The sequence below is a fragment of the Brienomyrus brachyistius genome, chromosome 1, assembly GCF_023856365.1.
Source record: "Brienomyrus brachyistius isolate T26 chromosome 1, BBRACH_0.4, whole genome shotgun sequence".
NCBI classification, from domain to species: Eukaryota; Metazoa; Chordata; class Actinopteri; order Osteoglossiformes; family Mormyridae; genus Brienomyrus; species Brienomyrus brachyistius.
Window position 1 is genome coordinate 56,129,698 of NC_064533.1, and position 16,154 is coordinate 56,145,851.

General features: G+C 46.2%; 1 protein-coding gene across 4 annotated transcripts in view; it reads left to right on the forward strand.

Moving 5' to 3' along the window:
• The window catches only part of LOC125746568 (PTB domain-containing engulfment adapter protein 1-like), a 72,869-nt gene that overhangs the window by 48,721 nt on the left and 7,994 nt on the right, over positions 1-16,154 (forward strand). Inside the window, exons 1-2 of one of the 4 annotated variants that reach the window (XM_049020735.1) lie at positions 10,267-10,299; positions 14,317-14,395. In XM_049020735.1, the coding sequence (XP_048876692.1) occupies positions 14,368-14,395 (28 nt within the window). In that variant the 5' untranslated portion in view covers positions 10,267-10,299; positions 14,317-14,367. Of the gene's footprint in view, positions 1-10,266; positions 10,300-10,953; positions 11,191-14,316; positions 14,396-16,154 lie in introns of those variants that run through there. The other 3 variants (XM_049020992.1, XM_049020902.1, XM_049020823.1) reach the window with 3 other exon arrangements.

Here is a 16,154-nt window from a genome sequence, read left to right on the forward strand (position 1 = left end):
GCACCAGGTCACCCTAGGCCGCAGTTCGATGATCGACTTTGTGGTCGTGTCATCGGACTTGCGGCCGCATGTATTGGACACTCGGGTAAGGAGAGGGGCAGAGCTGTCAACTGATCACCACCTGGTGGTGGGTTGGCTCCGCTGGTGGGGGAGGAAGCGGTCAGACCTGGTGCACCCAAGCATATAGTCAAGGTCTGCTGGGAACGCCTGGCGGAATCCCCTGTCAGGAGGAGCTTCAACTCCATTCTTTGGCAGAACTTTGCCCACGTCGCGGGGGACATTGAGTCGGAATAGGCCATGTTCCGTGCCTCCATTGTTGAGGCGGCTGACCGGAGCTGTGGCCGTAAGGTGGCAGGTGCCTGTCGCGGCGTCAATCCCCGAACCCGCTGGTGGACGCTGGCGGTGAGGGATGCTGTCAAGCTGAAGAAAGAGTTCTATCGGACCTTTTTCACCTGTGAGACTCCGGAGGCAGCTGATAGGTACCGGCAGGCTAAGTGGAACGCGGCTTCGGCGGTCGCTGAGGCAAAAACTCGGGTACGGGAGGAGTGTGGCGAGGCCATGGAGAACGACTTCCGGACGGCTTCGAGGAGATTCTGGTCCACCATCCGGTGTCTCAGGGCGGGAAAGCGGTGCATCATCAACACTGTTTATAGTGGGGATGGTGCGCTGCTGACCTCAGCTCGGGACGTTATGGGTCGGTGGAAAGAATACTTTGAAGACCTCCTCAATCCCACCGACATGCCTTCCAATGAGGAAGCAGAGTCTGAGGACTTGGGGACAGACTCACCTATCTCTGGGGCAGAGGTGGTTAAAAAGCTCCTCGGTGGCCGGGCCCCGGAGGTGGATGAGATCCGCCCGGAGTTCCTCAAGGCTCTGGATGTTGCGGGGCTGTCCTGGCTGACACGCATCTGCAGCATTGCGTGGACATCGGGGGCAGTGCCTCTGGATTGGCAGACCGGGGTGGTGGTCCCCCTCTTCAAGACGGGGGACCGGAGGGTGTGTTCCAACTCTAGGGGGATCACACTACTCAGCCTCCCTGGTAAGGTCTATTCGGGGGTCCTGGAGAGGAGGGTCCGCCGGATTGTCGAACCTCGGATTCAGGAGGAGCAGTGTGGTTTTCGCCCTGGCCGTGGAACACCAGGGTTTTGGAGGGCTCTCACCAGGGTTTTGGAGGGCTCAGGGAGTTCACCCGACCAGTCTACATGTGTTTTGTGAACTTGGAGAAGGCATTCGACCATGTCCCTCGGGGAGACCTGTGGGGAGTGCTCCGGGAGTATGGGGTACCGGGCTTCCTTTTAAGGGCGGTTCGGTCCCTGTATGGTCCGCATTGTCGGCAGTAAGTCAGACTCGTTCCCGGTGAGAGTTGGACTCCGCCAGGGCTGCCCTTTGTCACCGATTCTGTTCATAACTTTTATGGACAGAATTTATAAGCGCAGCCAGGGCATTGAGGGTGTCCGGTTTGGTGACCTCAGGATTAGGTCTCTGCTTTTTGCAGACGATGTGGTTCTGTTGGCCTCATTGGACCGTGACCTTCGGCTCTCACTGGAGCAGTTCGCAGCCAAGTGTGAAGCAGCTGGGAAGAAAATCAGCACCTCCAAATCTGAGACTATGGTCCTCAGCCGGAAAAGGGTGTAGTGCTCTCTCCGGGTCGGGGAGGGGATCCTTCCCCAAGTGGAGGAGTTTAAGTATCTCGGGGTCTTGTTCACAAGTGAGGGAAGGATGGAGTGGGCGATCGACAGGCGGATCGGTGCGGCATCAGCAGTGATGCGGGCACTGCATCGGTGGTCTGTCATGGTGAAGAAGGAGCTGAGCCAAAAGGCAATGCTCTCGATTTACCAGTCGATCTACGTTCCTACCCCCACCTATGGTCATGAGCTATGGGTAGTGACCGAAAGAACGAGATCGCGAGTGCAAGCGGCCGAAATGAGTTTTCTCCGCAGGGTGGCTGGGCTCTCCCTTAGAGATTGACTGAGCTCCTCACCCTTTCGGGAGGGACTCAGAATAGAGCCACTGCTCCTCCGCATCGAGTGCTGCTGCGCATTTAGTTTTAATAACAGCAGCGTATCTAAGAAAACCTGTAATGTTCCTAACAGAGGCTGCTCTGTTCCGAAATCCTACAGCTGAAAATTTTTCTGTATTTTATAAAATGTAAAAATATTAAAAATATAAAATAAATGGACGTAGATGATTGGTGATTTCAAATTCGTCAAAAAAAAGCTTTTTTAACAACTGTGTAAAGTAATGTTATTTTTATGCATATATGCAATTTTCAGGGTTGCCAATTCTCACACATCTGCCGTGACACTTGGCTTTCAAACTCATTCTCACATTAGAAATCGTACTGCAAATACATATTATTATTATATTATTCCATTACAAACCTAGAATTGGTGACATCAAAAGCATTGGGGTAGTTTGCAAACCCTACAGACTATTTAGTACAGGGGTCTCCAACTCCGGTCCTGGAGAGCTACCGTCCAGTAGGTTTTCTATCCTACCTGGCTTCTGATGAGCCACACCTCTTCCTGATATTTACCTGAGAACAGGTGTGGCTCTTCAGAAGCCAGGTAAAATAGAAAACCTACTGGACAGTAGCCCTACAGGACCGGAGTTGGAGACCGCTGATTTAGTAGGAAATAAAATGGTTACATACATGTAAATGCATTTGCATATGTGTGCAGAATTGTCTCGAATTGAAAATCTCACTCCAGCCAGCTAACCAAAGTTTGCAACCCTGCGTTTTATTTGAAATGAACTGTAAAATGCACTTTTTGACTGAAGCCAACAATTTTTAAAGAAATATGAGAAAATATTACTTATGGCACATTTTTTGTCTTTTCTAAATAATGTCACCCATACCCATCTTAAACTGTACTTAATCCATCCATCCATTTTCCAAACCGCTTATCCTATTGGGTCGCGGGGGGTCCGGAGCCTATCCCGGAAGCAATGGGTACAAGGCAGGGAACAACCCAGGATGGGGGGCCAGCCCATCGCAGGGCACACTCACACACCATTCACTCACACATGCACACCTATGGGCAATTTAGCGACTCCAATTAGCCTCAGCATGTTTTTGGACTGTGGGGGGAAACCGGAGTACCCGGAGGAAACCCCACGACGACATGGGGAGAACATGCAAACTTCACACACATGTGACCCAGGCAGAGACTCGAACCCGGGTCCCAGAGGTGTGAGGCAACAGTGCTAACCACTGCACCACCATGCCGCCCCCAACTGTACTTGATATATTATAAAATATTTTTTAAATTCACATAAAAGGACATGCTACTCCTCTCAAAACATGCAAAAATGTAACTGTGATATAATATCGTCACCGTCCAAAAAGTAAAAAAATAACTTGAGATAGTCCTGGGCGGTATACTGGTTCTTACCAAAAACCATTTTATATTATTGTTATTGCCATGCCCGGCTCGTCCGCTCCTCCTGTGTACCACGCCCCCTGCTTACCCACGTGTGTTTCCCGGATCGTACCCAGCTGTGTCCGTTTGCTTTTAATCAGTCCTGTGCATTTAAGTCCTGGTCTCCCCAGTTTTCCTTGTCTGTCATTGATGTTAGTCGGCGTTTCATGTCTCCTGCTCCCAGTTTGTTGAATAAACCCCCAGTTTACCCCGACTTCCGCCTGTCCGCCTGCTTCCTGCCCGTTCGCCTCGCACAATCGCCGCTCTGCCCGCGATCGCTGCCGTCTCCCGTGACAGTTATGACATTAATTTTTCTTATACCGAAATACCGGTTTAAATGGCCTACACAATGTTCGCGCTGTGAGTTAGCCGAATATGGCATATGTTGCAGTGGAAGGCACTTCGCAAGCTGCTTTAGTAAAAAAAAAAAAATGCAAAATTGCCATATGGAAGTATTTTGCATACGAGCATGGAAAGCCTAAACATGTCAATAAGCCTTTATGCAAACAGTGCTACAAAGTTGTGGCGACGAAGCCAAATAGCACGTCAAACCAGGGACGGATTATGGGTTGTGTGGGCCCCTGGGCAAAACGTTCGTGAGGGCCCCCCCCCCACCACCACCAGCACCACCACCACCACAATCACCACAATTCAAGGGCCCTTGGCAGCCAAACGCCCTCCCTATAGGATCAGGGGCCCTTGTAGGCAGAGGATCAAAGAATGTAGGCCCTCTAAAATAGAGAAACGAAAATACATTGTTGATAAGCGTTGCAAATTGTTTTGGGCTAGGGGCCCCACGGGCCCCCTGCACCCCAAGGGCCCCTGGGCAGCGGCCCCGCTGGCCCGGTCCGTAATCCGTCCCTGCGTCAAACATGGCAAAGCATCTTAAAAACTGATATCCTGGTCTTAATGAGAAATTTTGTGAGGTCAGTAAAGCTCACATTCCAGCAACACTGAACTGTTTATCAAAAATGTTAACTTGGCCTGTGCACACCACAACATGAGCCGTTTATCTATAAGCAGTTATCCAACAAACACGTTAGCCATATGTTATCATTAAGGTAGCGGTTAGGCGCAATGGCTAATAATAAAATAATATAGTTAATGTGGGAACAATGCAAAAATGTAAAACAAAAATGTGTCCTGTAAAATCCTGTAAAATGTGGTAAATACCCAGTCATACTTAAAAAAAAAAAAAAAAACCTTCGTATACCGTGAAACTGAAATAACTTTGAAAAATACTGTGATATAATTTTTTGGTCATACCACCCAGCATTAATTTTAAGTTATATTGCCCACCCCTACTTTGGTATGCCTTTTTACCGTAATACCTCCCATGCCTTGACCAATAACTTAAAAACTATTCATAAATGTCTAGCCGTTTCATTACACTGCTTATATTTGTTTTTGTCTCTCTTCAGGCTTGCTGAAATATCACTGCTGTACTGTATGTATCCATAGACCGTGACAATCCACATCTGTGGCCAAATGTAGTATGAACATAAGCTGCCATGCATATAACCATCTGCAGCCCGTAAGTGCACAAAAGCACATGCGGAAAAGTGAAGTATGAACTATGCTTAAGCCTACTTCCCCAACTACGGCAATATTTGCCAGTCACTTTCAGACATTAACACTGGCAATATGACAATATTGTTTCCAATCATAAAAGTGTCTGAATGTATCTGTCTTCTATGACGCCAAAGGGAATCCCGCAACTTAAAGTTAAACCTGCTACCTGGAGAGATTGTCAGCCTCTCCAAGATCAATTTCATGCAGCCTGGGGTTTCTGATATACCTTGATCAGGAAGGAGGATCCGTTGAAAGCTACTTTATAATTGAACGTGATCAAACCAATCAATAGGCAGTTTGTGGTATGTGTGTAATGTACTTTAACCTAAAGTGATTAGTGACTAATGAATGCACTGGTTCCTAAATCTTTAATGGAGTTCTTTGCCTCGAAAACAGTTCCAACGGTTTGCTGTTTTCTGTTGGATAGTGCTGCTCCTCCATAGCTGCTTGAAATTTTCAGTGACCTTTGTGGTTCCCACTGTCTTCCCAGCCACTCTCTTAAGTGACCATCTTCATCGGCTCATCTCCTGCGTGCATGTCTGCTCTTTGTGCTCTTTCCAGTTTCCGTTCAGCTGCTCTAAGAACAGTTTCCTCACTGAATGAAGGAGGGATGTGGAAGCTTAATGAGGGACAGGGGAGCTTGACGGGATAGGTAAACCTAATGGAGGGTTGATGGACCCTGATGGAGGGATTTGAGAGTCTGGCAGAGCAATGAAGGATCTTGTCTTTCTGGGTACAGCATTGAGTAAGAGGCCATTGTTCAGTTTGATTTACTGTTTATTGGAAAAGTGATACAAAAGATCAATTAAATCTGCATGTAGCAGCCTGAGTTGAGTTCTCTCTCTCTCTTTCTCTCTCTCTCTGCCTCCTTTTCCCAGCATATCAATTCTAATTGCCAGTTAGGTTTCCTCCTTGTTCACTTCTGTTACACTGAACTCTCATTAGGCTTCATCACTGCTCCTTAGAGTAAACAGTATTAACCTCTGACATGCCAGCTCCTGCACAGAGCTTGATTAGTTCTACCTTCTGGATGTGGAGTTCATTTTGTGGACAGCTGAGGAAAACTCTTTGGGTCCATAGGGCTGGGTGTATGGGGAGTGATGGGGAGTCCTGTGGATTGTGGAAGGATTAATGGTTAAAGGCAGCCATATTCTTCAGACATTATCAAGGGAATTGATGTTTAAGGTACTCCAGTTTAAATGGACTTTATCTTTGTTCATTTACATGTAACTGTTTTTGATATGTTCCAATATTCAATGGTAATTAAACGGCTCTACTACATAAGTTGTATGTGTAGTATAAAACTATGATTAGGTCCATTATACTGTTATAAAATAAACAAGGCAATTAAAGTTTTAAGCTCAATTATTTGGGCAACAATTCATCCATCCATCCATCCATCCATCCATTTTCCGATGCTTATCCAGGGTCGGGTTGTGGGGGCAGCAGCCTAAGCAGGGATGCCCAGACCTCCCTCTCACAGGCCACCTCCTCCAGCTCCTCCAAGGGGTTCCCAAGGCTTTTCCAGGCCAGCCCAGAAATATAATCTCTCCAGCATGTCCTGAGTCTGCCCCAAGGATCTCCTCCCGGTTCAACATGTACGAAACACCTTCCAAGGGAGCCGTCCAGGAGGCATTGTAGACAGATGTCCACACCACCTCAACTGACTCCTTTCGATGTGGAGGAGGGTGGTTAGACTTTGAGTTCCTCCTGAATGTCCAAGTTCCTCATGTTATCTCTAAGGCTGATCCCACCACCCTGTGGAGGAAACTCATTTCGGCCACTTGTATCCACAATCTCATTATTTCAGTCACTACCCAGAGCTCATGACTATAGGTGAGGGTGGGAATGTAGATCAACCAGTAAATTGAGAGCTTTGTCTTCTGGTTCAGCTCCCTCTTCACCAAAACACAGCGGTACAGCATCTCACCACCAGGTGGTAATCAGTTGACAGCTCTGCTCCTCTCTTCGCCAGAGTGTCCAAAACATATGGATGCAAATCTGATGATATGAATACAAAATCAGTCATTGAACTGTGGCCTTGGGTGCTCTGGTGTCAGGTGCATTGGACCCAGAGTCCCCAGAGAGGGCGCCTTCCAGCACCCTATCCAAGGCCAGATTCTCTGAACTGGTGTTCGGCGTGTATGCAGAGACCACCATTAGAGTCCATCCCCCAACACAAAGTCGAACGGAGGCGACGCTTTCATCCACTGGGGTAAACTCCAATGCCCTGGCACCGAACTGGGGGGCTACAAGTAGATCCACCCCTGCTCGGTGCCTTTCACCAAAGAAAATAAGAACATAAGAAATTTATAAATGAGAGGAGTCCATTTGGCCAATCAAGCTCATTCGGGGAGAACTTAACTAATAGCTCAGAATTGTTAAAATTTTATCTAGCTCTGATTTAAAGGAACCCAGGGTTTTAGCTTGCATTACACTAATAGGAAGACTATTCCATACTCTAACTACATGCTATTTTGCATACTTTCCAAGGTGGCAATGTCCTTTTTAAGGTATGGTGACCAAACATGCACACAATATTCTAGATGGGGTCTTGCCAAAGAATTGTAGAACCACCTCCCTTGACTTGAACTCCACACGCCTGTAACCCAACATCCTATTAGCCTTTTTAATGTTTCCCCACACTGGTGAGAATGGGGCATGGAAGCATCAACATACAGAACGAGGTCTTTCTAATCAGCTACCTATATTTCAGTAGAACCTTTAACTTAAACTTTATACTATGGGCAACTCCATAGTGCAATAGAGTTCAGCCACTCTCCAGGAGTTTAGTTCCAGAGTTCAAGCCATGCATTCAGGTGTGCCCGACTGTATCTAGTCGGTATCTGTCTACCACCCGCACCACATCGGGCTCATTCCATGGTTACGTTCCATGTACCTAGAACTAGTTTTGGCCGCTGATGATCAGTCAACTGAGGCCCCTGCCTTTGACTACCACCCAATCTACATTTTACCCGACATCCACGGCTTCCCCTGCAGGTGGTGGGCCCACAGGAGGGTGGACCCAGGTTACTTTTTCGAGCTACGCCTAGCCAAATCCCATGGGTGGAGGCCTGACCAGCAGGCGCTAATCCTCGTGCTCCCACCTCTGGCCTGACTTCAAGGTGAGGCCCTGCTCTCCTCAATCTGGGTGGAGTAACATTGTCCCTTGTTTTATTTTTCTTCTTGGGAGTTCTCTGAATCACACTGGCCACTTAACTAGGACCAATTTGCCTTACGAGACCGTACCAGGGGCAGTTGCCCGACAATGTAACTTCTAGAATCATGGAGGCCCACAAGCCCCTCCAGCATGATGAAGTGGCAATAGTCAGCTGAAATTTTCATGATCATGACAGCCCTAGGTGTGAATTGGATACATGCTTAGGTGCTTTTTGATGGCTGTGTGCCATCAGCTTTGTTATGGGCCATTCATGCAGCAATTTTAGCTGGAGTTGTTTTGATGGCTTGTTTTGATGTTTAATTATGGAATAACTGACAGTGGTATCCTGCTTTGAGAGATGTAACGTGTGATGCTTCTGGCTGACAATCAAACCCTTTTCATCCAGGTTTTGTGGGTGGAATGTTACGGCTGCAAAACGTGCACTTCTCATAGATAGGGCTGGGACGATTTATTCGATGCAATCGACGAGGTCGTTTATAAAAATGCATCCACGTGGAATTTTATTGTCGACGCGTTGTGTAAAACTATGTAAATGTTTTGTAACTGCAATGCACTAAGTGATAAGATAAACGTATTCTGAGGGAAAGTATTTTATCCTCTCTGGAGCACATTAACACTGTCCTTTCAAGAATCGCACAATAAAACAGTCTGCTAATAACTGAACTTTACTGTCCACCTGATGATCTCTTCACCGCTCTAGAGCTACGATATTTTATTTATTGGACCTGCGGCATGGTTTTCATTTACAATACAAAGTTATTCCGCTAATAAGCTGGCTAGTTGTTTCACTGCTGGCACCATTAAAACTATATCAATTATAGACTGAATTCCAATACAATTTTGTCTAGTATCCCCGGTGCCAGCAGTGCCACACTATTTTATAAGGCCTATATACTTTTGTCTATTATCGATTGTGCCAGCAGTGCTGCATTAATTTGTAAGGCATGCACTGGCCAATCATATAGGACTTCTCTCATAAATATTAATGAGACATCTACCACCCTTCAAAAAGGAAATTTGCCGCCCGCCCCACCCCCCCCACACACGAGGCAACATGGCTTCGTCTAGCAGCAAAGCTCCAGAGCCTCTGGAGAAACATTCGGCAAAAAAGGCTCCCACGCAATCTTCCAAAGTATGGGATTACTTCAGCCATGACACCTTTTCTGCACCTCTACTGTAGCTGACGTTAATGACGCTGTTTCAGCTGTTTTATATTTTCTGTTTACTTATTCTGTAATGTAAGAGTAAGACAAGCTATCGTTTACGACTACTCTTACACACTATAGCCTAAATCGTTCCTTGCTCACTACTGGTGTTGCTAGTGTTTGTTAAAAACTTGTTTCTCTAGTTGTGAAATCATTCCATGTTTTAGCATCTATTTCAACATTAAAGTCAAGTTGGTGTACTGAAATAATTAAGTAAAAACTATTTACTTGATTTTTAACTTCAGTCTAACATAGATATCCTGTTGAATCTCTTAAGATTTGCCTTTTTTGTTAATGCTGTAATGTTTAAGAATTGTTGTAATAAATTGAAATAATGAGAACTTCAGATTTATGTGTGTGGGGGAGGGGGTGAATTGTATTAAATGGCTTAGTCGAAGATTAGTCGAATAATTGACAAAATAATCGCTAGATTAATCATTTAAAGAATAATCGTTTGGGACAGCACTACTCACAGTCAACTAAATTGCTTTCCATTACAAATCTCTCTGCCATGCAGGACTGTCCTCGAGGCCAATGGTGATGTAGATCTGGCTGTTGGGGGTAGTTGTGTGAGGGTTTCTTAGCTTTGTGAGATGTCTGGGGAGCCCGATGATGGAGCCTGGCGGGGTTCTTCAGTAGGATTGTGAGTGAAGCATCTTAAATTGTGTGGAACAGGCCCCAGTGCCTTGGGAGCAAGAGGGCCAGGAAGGACACAAGGAAACGTCACTTAAATCTTTTTCTCTTTTAGAGAGAATTTGGAAGCTTAGTACAAAAGAATTGGAGACAAATGTTTTAATGTCAGTTCTGCAAATTTCCTGAATTGTTCACAATGACTTCAATTGCATATTATTTCATTTTTTTCTGTGGTTTTGGTGGTGTTAACTGTGACGTCCTCTGTCAGCACCTTCACTCGGACGTGGTGAGTGTCGCTCCTGTGAGGATTCTTAAAAAAAGGTCTTTCTGGAATCTGAAGCAAGCCTGAATCTCTGTGTCCTCTCTTTCATGGATATGGGTGGGGTGCACTGTGTGTGTTCTGGATTTTTGGGGGTTGAGGAGGAGGGTTAATGGCTGCTGGATGCATTATTCCAGAGAGTAATGTTAAGCATGGGGTATCTTTTAAGCATGCATTTTTCCCTTGCTGGAGCAGCTAGGCTTTGCAACTCACATGAGAAACTGCTTGGAAACAGCCCCTGGTGTAATGAAAGGAGTTTAGCGAGAGTGACCAAGGCATTGGGGAAACTGCTGCAGGGGCGGCATGGTTTGAGTATAAGGCGGAACCTGCCTGCCTGCAGCTGTTCATGCAGGCCTGAAATGTGACACTGAGGTATGTGGGGGTGAGTGCTCATCATTCTGGGACACTGGAGATGACCCGCAGCCAGGGCTAGGGCGAGAGCAGTTTCTCACCGGCTGTCAGCACATAACCTGCTTCCTCTTTCACAATTTGGCCAGATGTCCTCATTCTTCCACCTCTGAGTTCTGCCGATGATTCACCAGGTGAAGTGATTTTGAACATATTCACGGCTTAAATCAAAACAAATCCCCTCCAGTGCCAAAGTGTGAGCTGTGGGTGTGGTCAGGTACACTGTCCGTAGACACTTTGATTTGCCTGGCCTGTCCTGTCCTCTGCGGTAGTCCTGACTCCATTGCCATTCGACCCACAGCTGAAATCCATTACTCTCCTACAACTTCCTCTCCAAAATTCCTCTCCCGTGCCTCAAAGCCAGCGAGTTGCTTCACTTCAGTGAGTCGTTACTATCTCAAACCCACCCAGGTTCTCCTTTCCGTCTCTGCACAAGTCTGCCACTCACAGGTACTGTATTTTGTTGCTTTTCCGTGCTGGCTTTTTCGTGTTCCGTCTTGTGTTTTATTTTGCCACTGTGTGAAGAGCAGAGCAAGCTCATGTCTATCTCGGGTCTGACTGGGGTCCAGACGTGGTCCCGGCGAGGGATGGCTTGTGCTAACTCTACAGAAATGCTGTCTTTGGGGTTTCTCTTGGTTTCTGCTGTTTTTCCCCTACTATCACGCTGTAGTCTTGAGACACACACTCCCCGTTACACCTTCTCCTGCCTGCATTCCTTCTTTTTTTGTTATTCACTCTACTTGGCTTCACAGCTCAGTTACATGACTTTTTTCAGTCTCTTTCCACAAGTTATTTTATTGTTAGTGTATGTGTAATGTGAAAAATGCTGTTTGCGAAAGGTATGACTGTCCAGTTTATTTAAGCTCATCATTTGTTTTTCGTTATGATTCTGCATATTCTATTAAAAAGTGTGTGTGTCAGGGGGTAAGCTTTGGTATTGCCTCGTGAGGGTGGGGATTTTGAGAGCGCAGTCGGTGATGAGAACCCACTGTGATAATGATGATGTGTGGTGTACCTCCACTCTGTACCAGGGCTGTGGAGCTGGTAGTTTCCCTCTGGGGGAGGGGGAATTCAGTAGATAATTACACACTGCCCTGGCACGGTAGGGGTAACGCCGGCCACTATGCCCCCTGCCTTCATCTCAGTCTTGCGTTTAATGTTCCTGCTTCATTTTGATGAGGGACCTGCTGTGTTTCCGGGGAAACTGTTATGTCAGCTATGGCATGCTGGCACTTATCACCATTAATGGCCTGGAGGGGTGGGAGGTTGCAGTGAGAGAACATACAGAACATAGACATACAGAAGCTAAGACACACATCAGTAAATGCTTAGGACCCTAACAGAGCTGAGGCTTTTTCAGTTAATGTTAGCTGTTAATTTCATCGCTAAAACTGGGGGTTTCGCAGGCCTGGTCTTGGCTTCAGAGGCAGTGCTACTCTTCCCTGTTGTTACTTCCGGATGAAGCTTTTTAGTCAGGCCATGAAATTATTTCATTCTCTGAAATTCATTTTTTGCCTTTATTTTAGGAAAATGGAAATGAGGGTACTGTGTTTTATAGAAAGTAAATCCTGGATGGCATTTTAGTGTTTCTTCCCCCTGGGGGTTTTCTTTCTGACATGCAAAGGGGGCTGTTGGAGGTAAGCACTCATTTGCGGGGCCCAGATCACTCAACATCCATCAGCAGCTGAAAGGCTGACATTTCAATGCACATGTTGGGTGCCAGAGCGCAAACGATGGGCAGTGGCTTATTTGGAGCTGTCACAGGGTGCGGCCTCAAACAGGATGGCCTCCAACTAGATGCAAAAAACACAGATGAGTGTCATTGTCCCCAAGACGCCAAGCTGCATGAGATGAGTATGGCGGAATTATTTTAACATCCCGGTATCAAGCTGTGGGAATTTATCCCAGGGCCCTGCATTGATTAATCGGCTGCCCTGTTTCTTGCTGACTCTGGATTCTGTCTTTGTTTTTACAGCATTTCCATGGAGTTGCATGTTTCCCCCAAGTCCCTAGTGTACAGTGCTGGAGGACTACATTTTGAATTTATAACTTTTGGGGTTTTGTCTTTTCTTGTGTTTCGTTCTTGTTCCTGTCCAATGAGGAAAGTGGCAGCTAGCCTGTCAATGAATGATAACTGACTTTGTGGCAAGATGCTCTTTCAGGGAAAATTGGTCCTGTTTGTTTGTCTGAGGACAGTGGCTGTGTATAACCCAAAAATCAGCCTCTGTGCATACAGTATTGCACAGTGCTGCAGAACTCTGGTGAGCAGGTTCAGGTCCCCATGGTGCTAGTTGGTGAGTCCGTGCTCCCCTGGTCCTGAATATTTATGCCACAGTGACGCCACTGGCATCATACTTTGGAGGAGATGTGTCCCTCTTTTGCGCTTCTTCAGTTCAAAGCATGGGTCTTTGTGAACTGCACCATGTACGTCATTAGCTCTGTCCTCTGGAGGATGCTGGGCATATCGTATTGCTGAATAATCCTGTCTCTTGGAAAAGAGACTCTGATGAAGGTGGAATTTCATGAAAGGAAATTAGTACCTGCTCCTGCTAGTGAGAAAACTATAATATATGGATATATACATGTTGTCTATATGTGTCATAAATTAGAGTAAATGAGTGTGCTGAAATGTAAACTGTTACATGTTAATGCTTTCCCTTCGCCCTTTTGAAAGGGTTCCAGGTAGATCTTTGCTACTGGCAAAAGCATGACTATATGGCTTGGACAGTGACCCATACTAACCCTAACCCTTTGAAACTGTGTGCAGTGGAGTTAATTGCTTTTTAAGACCGCATTGGTGATCCATGAAACTGCCATTGATGGTCCTGGGGTTTCATTACAGAAACCTAAATTTACAGCCAATTATAAATTAACAAAACATTGCCATTACCTGATCCTTCCCTAGTGTTGAAAGTGTTGAAAAATTAAATGATGTTCAAAAGAGATTTATAATCTCCCACCTTGAATAAAGTCTTGCATGGCTAACTTTCTTAAATGGGAGTATATCTTTCCAATGAAAGCTTGCATAAATTGTCTCATATGATTGTTCTTGGAATGCAACAGTTTAGTGTCTGTGGTTTTTGATGTATTGTGAAGGTAACCATTAGATTTTTAATAAGGAAAGTATCTGTGCCACCTGCAATGTAGAGGCTGCACCTAGCTGCTTTGGAGATGTGACGCTGGTCAACCCTGTGGCCAGTCGGGAATCCAGCAGCATTGCCATTTTCTTCATTGTTAAAAAGTGAATGACATTGTCCCATGGTGGAGGTCTCCCTGATAGACTTATCCTCACTGGCTACCCTATGGCTCACTATGTTAGCCAACAAGGACCAACAGATTCTTCCCCTTTTCTTTTAAATATCTTCTTTTTTTTTGTCCCATAAAAAATCAGAACTGTTTATTCTAAAATGTGAGCTGTCATCCAGGCCCTCCCTGACATTCTAACGACTTCAGCTGTTGCCACGTTCGCATGAACTGGGATGTGAAGATGAGTGTGTGGTCCGAGCTGTCAGCCTTGTACTGGGCCACTTGTGAAATGCTCCAGTGCCTAACTGCTGTTTTCCCTCCTCCAAACAGGTGCTACAGCAGGTATCTAGGGTATCCAGAGGAATTGCAGAGACTGCGAGCATGAATCGGCCCTTCAACAGGAAAAAAGGTGTGTGTCCATGTGGCCTCTCCAAAGGCAGCATGGCTGTAGTGAGATTGCAACATACTGCTCTGGGTTTCCTTTTGATGAACAGGCCGCCTCACCATACTGTACTTCCCACCTTCACATCACTCAGCCAGGCGGCATACGTGATTGGTGCAGACTGTCAGTGGTGTGAGCTCAGTCCTTTTCATAACGAGCATTAGGGGATGAGATTTTTTGCCATAAGCTGCATCGCTTTGTTGTTTTTGATGTGGAATGTCTCCACATCTTGTGGGTGGGTGTTTTGCTGGATCAGTGTGTTCTCTGGGGCCCCATGTGTCTGTACTCACCGCCTGGCTCCTCCCCTCTCCGATATAATGGACAGACATGGGAGGCATTCTGTAGTCCTGCCTCTGAGAGACTAGCATTTATAATGGAATAGCTGCATGAGATAAATAGGCCATGGGATGCTGAAAAGCTGGAGGAAAAAACTAAATAGGCCCAATTAAGGACTGTGAGGTCTGTTGTTTACACTGCCCCCTGCTGTGCGCTACCTTGTATGCAATTGTTGTATGAAATGCCTCTACTATTCTATATGGAGAAAGAGAATGTTATAGCAGGTTGATCTTTCTGTTTAGGATTTTTCCTTCTCCCATATGACATGGAGTTTTCAGCATATTGAACAGCAGTTTTTAAGGATGTTTTACCCAGGATGGTACAATTTACTTTGCTCTTTTTCTGACCAGCACTCCTGTATTACTGTGCTATGCAGTGCTGTGCTGTGCTAGATATATGACAGAATGAGCAGATCATGCATAGGCTGCTCCCAGCCAGGCACATTTTCAGATGGTTTCTGCGCTGGCCAGCGTCCATCACTGATCTCTCATAGCATAGGCTGCTCCCCACATACCTCCAGCTGTTCAGGGGAGAGGCAAGGAGTGGGATGCAGGGGGCCTCTAGCACCTAAACACGCATGTGCATTTCATGCTGCAATGCTTAGGACAGAGATACGCTACTGTCTTTCTGTGCCAGGACAGGCCAACACAGCCACCCACGGCATGTATTACCAGCATGCTCTGTGATAAAGGTCACGTTTGCATGTCTGTAATGTTTTGGGGAAATGCCTTCACTGTTCTACTCCAGGAAGGTCAACTAGACAGCAGCTGCTTTGAGAGTGCTGTGAAAGTCAGATCCATGTGAGATATTGTCACCTGCTGAAAATGCCACATTCAGCACTACAACCCTCATAAATACACGATGACTCACCTGCTGATTATGTCTGCTATAGCAGTGTTTTGATAGTTTAGATTAATTTATGAATTCTGTACTCTTTAAGCATTCTAGAAGAAAAATAAAACTTCTGTAGGCTAAAAAAAAAATCCAAAATTCCCATTCTTGACCAATCAGACTCTGTAGAATAGGGTTAAGACTAACTGGAATATGCAGAGAGCCATCCTGTCCACTGTCTCTGTGAGAGCTGACCCTCTCTGCCTGTCCCACAAGAGCCAGCCTCTCCGCCATCCCTGCGAGAGCTGTCCCCCTTTGCCGTCCTCATAAGACCCACCCTTCTCCACCTGTCCCAGTGAGAGCTGTCCCTCTCCATTGTCCTCATGAGAGCTGTCCCTTTCCATTGTCCCCATGAGTGGTCCCTTTCCACCTGGCCCCCGTGAAAGCCACCCTCTCCGCCATCCCTGTGAAAGCTGTCCCTCTTTGCCATCCTCATAAGAGCCACCCCTCTGCACCTGTCCCAGTAAGAGCTGTCTCTCTTTGCCGTCCTCATGAGCCA